Below are 9,641 nucleotides of genomic sequence, written 5' to 3' on the forward strand. Positions count from 1 at the left end.
AAAAAAAAAAATGTTTATTGTGGTGATCATTTTGCAATATATACAAATATCAAATCATTACATTGTACACCTGACACCAAAATGTTGTATGCCAATTATACCTCAATTTGTTTTAACTGTGACATTCAAAAATAGAGAATTTGAAATAAACACAAACAATAAATTTAAAATGTTTGAATGACTGCTTAATCTTGGGGTGGGGAACTGCACAGGTAATAGAATCAGCCCAACAACTCAACAAATATTAAGTAGAATCACAAGGAAAATTAATAGACAATGATGGTAAGGGGAGATATCAAGGAACAATTAGACTTGGAACAATTAAATCAGGGCCTAGTAGTTATCAAAGCAAGAGCCTCACTAATGTACATGCTTACAACCTCATCCTCCTCTTTTCTATTCCACATAACACCACCAAATTAAATTTCAGAAAGTACTCATTTTCATTAGAGTTAAAAGGAAAACTGTATTGCCTAGGCTATATTTGCATTCTCATGGGGATTCACAATGAATAGTAGTGCCTAAATGAAGTATACATTCAGGCTATTCTTACAACAGGATCAGAGGCACATCTTTATTCATCTAGCATATCATCTAAAACTTATAGTCTGGGGACTTCCCTGGTGGTGCTGTGGCTAAGAATCTGCCTGCCAATGCAGGGGACACAGGTTTGAGCCCTGGTCCAGGAATATCCCACATGCTGCGGAGCAACTAAGCCTGTGCGCCACAACTACTGAGCCTATGCTCTAGAGCCTGCAAGCCACAACTACTGAAGCCTGCGTGCCACAACTACTGAAGCCCACATGCCTAGAGCCTGTGCTCCGCAACAAGAGAAGCCACCGCAATGAGAAGGCCGTGTGCCACAATGAAGAGTAGCCCCCATTCGCCACACCTAGAGAAAGCCCGCGTGCAGCAACAAAGACCCAATGTAGCCAAAAATAAATTAAATAAATAAATAAATGAAATTTATTAAAAAAAAAACTTACAGTCTGAATTTTACTTATACAATCAATTATCCACCGTTATTAGAGTCTAGAGTACTTCTCCCTATCTCTTTACACTCATCTTCTGATTTGTCTAATAATTGTGGAAAGTCTTCTTATGTCAATTTTCTGCCCTTTGCAATTAAAGGCAGAAAATATAAATTCTCAACTACATTCAATGAAATCTAAAGAAAGAAAGAAAGAACAAATAAGGGGGACTTCCCTGGCGGTGCAGCGGTTAAGAATCCACCTGCCAATGCAGGGGACATGGGTTCGATCCCTGGTCCGGGAAGATCCCACGTGCCATGGAGCAAATAAGCCCGTGCGCCACAACTACTGAGCCCAGAAGCCACAACTACTGAAGCCTGCATGCCTAGAGTCCGTGCTCTGCAACAAGAGAAGCCCGTGCACCTGCTAGCTGCAACTAGAGAAAGCCCGCACGTAGCAACAAAGACCCAACGCAGCCAAAAAATAAATAAATAAAAATTTAAAAAGAAACAACAGATAAGGTCTCCAGATTTCTTTCATCCCTTCATTACAGTTGATGCAATACTTCAGAGAACTGAATAAGAAAACTGAAGGATGATATAATGGTGAGGATTTACTTCACTATTGCATTATCCTTCCAAGAAATTCCATCATTCATTTTCTTATATTTTAGTGTATTTTAGCACTATTGAACATAACTGATGAGTAATGTTGGAATAATTGCTAGGGGGATGAAGTAGCAAAACATTTCAAAATACTTTAAAATAAGATCACAACAATCCCATATTTCTTAGATTTATAAATGGGTCCAAGTCACCCATGTGGAAACTGCAAGATAAAATGAGTTTTATTCCATTTAAAAATATAAGTAAATTTTCTCTTTGTTCATACAAGTTAAAATTTTATTTTAATTTATAAGAAATTATGAAAGTCATAAAATAACAACCCTTGCAAATAATTAGAACTGCTTCAAAAAGAAATTCAAAAACAAAAATTGGGTACACTGGATCCCTGATGGTATACCAAGGGTTAATATTCTATTTTGTTTAATATTTGAAGTATATCACTATTCCTTTCTACATTCCAATAATGGGACACAGTCTATTATTTCTTTTTATATTTCATATGTACTTTTCAAATACCATATACCTATATTTGTAAAAAATCCAAATTGACAATATCTGTCTTTTAACAAGAGGGTTTAGTCCTTTTGAATGTATTGTAATTACTAAAATATCTAGGTTGGTTTCCTTCATTTCACTTACAGTTTCCACTTATTCTAATTTTTACTTGCTTTTCCCCTCTCTTTCATTGTTCTTTTTTGGTCTGATCTAATATATATATATTTTTTCTTTTCTATTTTCTTCCCTTCAAAAGTTTAAATTTTGCCATTCATATTTAACTCAACAACACTTCTAAAAAATAAAAGGATTTTAGAACACCAGTCTGGCCAACTGATAAATTATTTACATGCTATTGTTTTTCAATATTTTATTTTTGTTGTTTTTATACTCAACAGAACATTGCTACTACAGATCTTCCTTGCCTTACAATGAGGTTATGTCCCCATAAACCTATTGTAACTTGGCAATATCAAAAGTCAAAAATTCATATAATACCCCTAATCTACTGAACATCATAGCTTAGACTAGCCTACCTTAAACGTGCCCAGAACATTGACATTAGCCTAGAGTTGGGCAAAATCATCTAATGCAAAGCCTATTTTATAATAGTGTTGAGTATCTCAAGCAGTTCACTGAGTACTGTACTAACAGTTGTATGGGTACAGGATGGTTGTAAGGTTGTTTACCCTCGTGGTCATGTGGCTGACTGGAAGCTACGGCTCACTGCTGCTACCCAGCATCACAAGAGAGTATCCTACCACCACACATCGCTGGCCCAGGGAAAAGATCAAAATTCAAAGTACAATTTCCAGTGAATGGGTATTGCTTTTGAGCCAATGAAGTCAAAAAATCATGAGTTGAATCACTGTAATTTGGGAATCATCTGTAATTTATACAGATAATATTTGTATAAACGTACCCATATCTTTACTTGTTTCCTCCCAGAACTGCTTCTCTTCAAGTTCCCCTGTCTGAGTTAAAGGTACTACCAGACATCTAATGCCTCAGGAAAAAAAAACTTTCAGTTTTTCTCTTGATTATTCTTTTTCTTGTACCCATAATCCAATCTAATAACAAATCCTGTTTTGGCTACAACTTCAAAATACATCAAGAATCCAATCATGTCACTTTACTTTCTATTTCCAAGCCGGTATTAAGGCACCACAATCCCTCACATGGAGAACTGCTAACTGCTCTCCTTGACTTTACTCATCCCTCCTCCCCACCCGCTCTGTCAACATTTCCACTGTAGAGCAGCCAGGGGTATACATGAAGCAAATCAGAACATGTGCTCCTTTGCTCAAAACCTTCCAATGACTCCATCTCAATTAGAATTAAGGAGCTTTCAGGACTTCCCTGGTGGTCCAATGGTAAAGAATCCACCTTCCAATGCAGGGGATGCGGGTTCAATCCCTGGTCAGGGAACTAAGATCCCACATGCCATGGGGCAACGTGCCACAATGTGCCCGTGTGACACAACTACTGAGCTCACACACCTCAACTAGGGCCTGCGTGCTGCAAACTACAGAGCCCATGCACTCTGGAACCTGCGCACCACAACTACAGAGGCCATGCGTCCTGGAGCCTGCAAGCCACAACTAGAGAAGAGAAAACCCACCGCCACAACTAGAGAGAGGCCTGTTCACAACAACAAAGAGCCCACACGCCACAATGAAAGATCCCACACGCCTCAATGAAGATCCTGCGTGCCACAAATAAGATCTGATGCAGCAAAAAAAAAAATTAAATAAATAATAAATAAATCTTAAAAAAAAAGAATTAAGGAGCTTTCGATAGCCAGTAAAGCCAAATACTGGCACCAACTACCTCTCTGATATCATCTCTAACTCTCTGATCTCTATTCATCCTGGCAAATGCTATCCTGTTCTGCAGACACTAAACACTCTGGCCTCAAGTTCATGGCACAGGGTATACCATCTGGCTGGAATATTCAAAATCCACTGGCCCCCTCCATTCAGATCTGTGTTAATTATAATATTGATCTTAAAGAGGCTCTTTCCTGATCACTTTCATAAAGAGCACCACATTTCATTCTCTTTTGCCACTAAAATGCAGTCATTATATTGTTAGCAGTTGCAACCCCAGCACACAGACAAACCTGGCATATGGTAGATGTCAAATTAATACTTAGTGAATTAATACATAACACGTGATTAAAAGACAACAAATGAAACTGATGTAGAAAGAATAACAAATATCTAAAATGAGAGAGGCAAGGATTGGATTTTTGGAAGAAAACCCCAAAAGAAACCATTTAGCTCTTATCCGCCAGGGTGATATATGCATCTGAGGCATGAAGGCCAATTATTCTTGGTCACTTCCAAAGTTCTATTAACTCTAAAAAAAATTTCCTAAAAAATCTCAAACATGCCAACATCTGAACTAACTCCCTGGGATCCAGTTTCTCGCAGGTTACAGTAACGTCTATACTAACTCACCTGGGTGGCTCTGACTTTGGGACTCTTCCTCTAACATCCATGGCTCTTCTCCTTGCTCCAATTTGAAAATCACCTCTGGTTTGGTAACACAATACCCTGTGAATGGAAAATGACACAGGACTTGGACCAGGTGGCCTGAGGTTCAGGACCTTTAAAGGAGGACAAAGTTAGCTTGCATGAAAATAAATCCACTGGTACATTTCACTGGGGAAGAGAACACAAGTGTTCTTTGTAGTGCCTGAAAGGGATCACCTTTGACTCCTGAATTTCAAATCTATAAATTATTAATCTCTACAAAGAAACCACCTATATCAGCAGCTGAAAAGGAAACAAATATTGTTTGGAGTTACAAATTATACAATCCCTACCCACTGAGATGAGGTGGCTATAGTTCTCCAGCATCACGTCCCTGTCCAGGGTCCTCTGAGCAGGGTCCAGGCGCTGCCACTCCTCCTGAGTGAAGCCCATAGTCACATCCTCAAATGACACTGGCCCCTGAAACAGCACATCTGGGTTCAATCTACAGTGACCAGAACTGGATAGCATGCAATATGTTGGGGATCTAACACCTGGTCATGTTCACAACTAATAGTTGAAGAGAAAACGCAATGTAGGATCCCTTCTGTCAGTACTATATGTTGTGGGAAAATGAGGAATCATGGTATAAGGTCTCGCCAGTGTATTAATTTCTTCATTCATACAAAGAGCATAGGAGTTCCTACCAGTGTTCCAGGAACTGTCCCAACTTCTGGGAATACAAAGAAAAATAAAAGATTAATCTTGCTCTCAAGGAGTTTATAATCAGGTCAGAAAACATATTTAAACATAAATATCTGCAACAAATTTTATAGAAGCAATGATAAAAAGTCTCTGAAAGGTAAATGGGTAGTTGCAAAGGGGGAAGAAATGTTAAGTTCTATTTTGTATTATCAGGTTGAGTTTTATTGAGGAGTAAAGTATTAAGTCTTGACACATGAATCACATATTCTTTATAAATATGGGCCAACGACACAAAAAAAGGCATGGAAGCATTAAAAAATACTTGATAAATTTGAAAACACATGGCTCAAAAAAATAAAAAAGAATACTTGATAAGTTAATGGAACTATACAGTAGGAGAAAAGGGTTTGAGATGTATTAAGATAAAGCCTCACAGACATAATTAAGAGCAAGATTATAAGCAAGATTACAAGTTATTGTGGATATATCCTCCAGCCAAAGGGTTAATATAAGAGAATTCCTTTATGACTTCGGGACGAGCAAAAATTTTTTTAAACAGGACACAAAGAGCACTAACCATTAAAGAAAATATTGATAAACTGGACTTAATTAAAATTCAGAACAAGTCTCAAACTTAAAGAAGATATCTGTAGTACACATATCTGACAAAGGACTCATATCTAGAAATATAAACATCCAAGTTAATACAGCACAGAAAAACTATCAATTTTTTTTAACAAACAAAACAAATACACGCTTTAAAGAAAAAGATATCAAAATGGTTAGAAAACATGAAAAGATCCTCAGCATGATCAGCAACCTGAGAAATGCAAATTAAAACCACAATGAGATACCATTACACTCACCCACCAAATACTAAAAAAGAAAAAAGAAAAAGAAAACCTCACAAACAATACCAAATGCTAACAAGGCGATGGCACAAGAGAACCTCTCACATACCGCTGGCGGGAGTATCATGCAGTACAACTACTTTGTAAAATCCGTTTGGCTGAATCTATCAAGGTTAAACATATGTATGCATGCTATGACCCATCAATTCCACTCCTAGGTTTCTATCCCTCAGATTCAAGTGCACATGTGTACAAAAGCCAGAATTGTAAACAACCCAAATATCCTTTCAGAACACAATAGATAAACTGGTATATTCATACCATGGGAAAAAAACCAAACTACTGCTACACATGGATGACCTCAAACATAATGTTGAGTAAAAGTCAGATGTAACAGATTATATATTACATGACTCTGTTTGTATGAAGTTTAAAATGAGACAAAACTAATATATGACAACAGAAGTCAAAATAATAATTACCTTTGAATGAGTGGGTAAGTACAGTCTTGGAAAGAAAAGAAGACTTCTGCAGTACAGAAAATGGCCTTTATCTTGAGCTGAGTGATAGCTATCCAGCGGCAACACATATGAAAAATTCATCAAGTTGTACCCCGAGGATTTGTGTGCACTTTATTTCAATTTCAAAAAAAGAAAGAAATATTAACAACTTGAATGTAACAAGATTTGATCACTGACTGGATATGCAGGTAGCAGGTAAAGGACAGCACTTAGAAATAGATACTGGGTTTTTCACCTGGATGATGGACTGGCTGGTGATAACATTTGATGGGAAATAAAGGAGAAAGTGGGGGGAGCTGTTAATAACAACTTTCCTTTTGGATTGTAGAGTATGATGGGCCTTTAGAAGAGCTATACAGAGATGTCCAGCAGAGTTGGCCATTTGGGTCTAAGGTAGGGGAGAGGTCTGGGCTGGAGAGCCAGAAAAGCATCCCAGCAAATGATGCATCCCCAGACAGGAAAAGAGATCACTCAGCAAGACCAGGAGAGTGAGGACAATAGGGGACCAATAATGGACACCTTGGGAGAAGCAGTAATAAGAGGCAAGAAGAGGAAGAAGACTCCATTGAGAAAACAGAAAAGAAATCATCACAGAGGAAGAGACCAGAAACCAGTCAACACTTTCTAGGAGGGACTGAACATGAGTGTCAACTGGATAGAATGCTCAATTAAGGCAAATACTATAAGACCAATGACATTTGTCATAATAAGGTCACCGGTGTTCCTTACCAGACAGATCCAACAAGTGATGCAGTCTGAAATGTAAAAGGGCACTGGGGAAGCGTGTGCCAGAAAATACAACTTTAATCTATCTGCTGCACAATCTATACATAATATTAGAGAAGATTATCTGAAGGTGACATAATCCATTCTTTCCTGCAGATATCCCTGGTGCTATGCCCAGATCAAGCGGGACCATAAGGAAGAGGTCTACAAGACCACGGTGAGAAGCCCCTGGAAACCTCAATTGACTGAATTCTCCTTTAGCACAAAGTGTCCTGCTTCCCCTGAGGAGCAATTACAGGCAGCTGGCTGCACCCATTTCCCATAGTCACTGAAAGATTATTTACTATGATACCTACAGTAAGATTAGGAAAGGAACATTTTCCTTAGAATTCTTAATGCCTCATGAGGAATTCACATGATGATTTCTTTAAGGGCCAATGCAAATCATGTAACAAAGAACATCTGCATTTTTTCTATGACTATCAGAAAAATCAGACAAATTTGGTCAATGATAGCACAGAATAGTCTAGTAGTAGCATATAACCTACATATAACTGCATAGTACTTCATCCTGATACTGACGTGTTCCTATTATCCCTGAAGTTGACTTTCATCTATTTCTCTATTTCCATTCTAACCTACGAACCCTAAAAAGTCTCATGTAAGACACTGTAAACAAAGGAGGGAAAAAATAAACAAGCCACCTGAGATCTGTTCTTTTTCCGTGGATCAAGGAAACATGTAGTGAACTACAAAGTTGGGCTGGAGGAAGAAAGAATAGATCACAAGAGATCTGATCTGCCTTGCATCTCCTGGATTCTCCTACCTATAAGCTCCATACACTAGCAGGATAAAATGTCCTCCTGTAGAACATCTTTTGGTCCTGAACTACCCTGGCAGTAGTTTCTCAGTCTTTTAATAGAAACTGGGTTTGACTTAACTATGTTGGAAAATCTGACTATTGGCTAGGTTGCTACGAATGGGATGACCTGGTCATTCATCCTCTTGGGCTCAGTGGTTTTCATCTTTCATCCTAGGCAGAAACAAGTAGTCCAGGAAGCTCTTTCCTTCACTACTTCCTGTGTCTGTGAAGTCAGGATGGAGGAAGCATCCATGTCTCTCAATGTGATAAAGGGCATAGGGTGAGGCCCCCTCAGGCACTGGAAAGAATAGAGAATCTGAAAGAAGTCAAAGGCTGTTAGGAAGGCTGAGATAAGTTTTCTTAGTGGTAGGTGGTATTTCTCACCCCCAGACTATATAATTTCCTGGGCAGACTTGCGCCTTGCCTTAGCCCAGCTCCCTCTCCTGAAACCTGGCTCACACCTCAGGTTCTCACAGTCTGACCGGTGGCTTGCGGAGCACAAGGATCACATGGTGCAATCGGCTGTGCAAATCTAGGGTCTGCTCTTTCTTGGCCTTGATCCTCCTCTGTTCTGCAGCCCTGGTGGAAGGTGTCCACTCATATGAGCCATCTTCCAGGTGGGATTCCTCTTTACCTCACAAGATCGGCTTTGTTCCTAGGAATCAGGACCTGAACCTAAGGGACAAAATCATTTTAGTTGGAACCTATATGAGCGCCCCAAATCTTGGAACACCCTGTGCCCCCAAATCTTGGGTGGGTCCTTCAGTAAACTCAAATCAAAACCATTGAAAACACACAGGCTGGACAGTTCATACCAGCCCCAGAACTAACCATTATGAACTATGATCCCAGACACCCGAAGAGACACCAAGAATCCCAGAAATACAAGTGCCCCATGAGAAAAAAGTCCACGTTATACTTGACAGCGATGTCCTTTGGCTCAGTGCAGGGACGGGCACAACGTTTAGGCAGAACTGTTTTTTTGTTTTGCGGTATACAGGCCTCTCACTGCTGTGGCCTCTCCCATTGCGGAGCACAGGCTCCGGATGCGCAGGCTCAGCGGCCATGGCCCACGGGCCCAGCCGCTCCGCAGCATGTGGGATCTTCCCGGACCGGGGCACGAACCCATGTGCCCTGCATCAGCAAGGGGACTCTCAACCACTGCGCCACCTGGGAAGCCCTAGGCGGAACCGTTTTTTAGGGAGGAAGCAGATGTGGATGTGCCTCCTCCGCCGGCTCTCCGGTCTTGAGGCACTCGCTAGCCACTCCGAGTCAGTTTCCGGGCCTAATACAGTGGGAGGGCGAGGAGTCCCTGCCGTCCTCACCGAGTGCGCGGCGGCCTCAGAACAGTGGCCGCCAACACTACGGCGGCCTCTCTGGGGACCCACAGGCGCGGGTAAGCGTACA

General features: G+C 40.1%; 1 protein-coding gene across 1 annotated transcript in view; it reads right to left on the reverse strand.

Moving 5' to 3' along the window:
- LOC103082436 (putative zinc finger protein 487) overlaps positions 1–5,022 on the reverse strand; it is a 6,118-nt gene extending 1,096 nt beyond the window's left edge. Inside the window, 3 exon segments of the mRNA XM_082931343.1 lie at positions 3,923–3,951; positions 4,555–4,650; positions 4,923–5,022. Of these exon segments, the coding sequence (XP_082787469.1) occupies positions 3,923–3,951; positions 4,555–4,650; positions 4,923–5,022 (225 nt within the window).
- Positions 5,023–9,641: the final 4,619 nt, after the last annotated feature.

This window comes from Lipotes vexillifer, unplaced genomic scaffold, assembly GCF_000442215.2.
Source record: "Lipotes vexillifer unplaced genomic scaffold, Lipotes_vexillifer_v1.1 scaffold375, whole genome shotgun sequence".
NCBI lineage: Eukaryota > Metazoa > Chordata > Mammalia > Artiodactyla > Lipotidae > Lipotes > Lipotes vexillifer.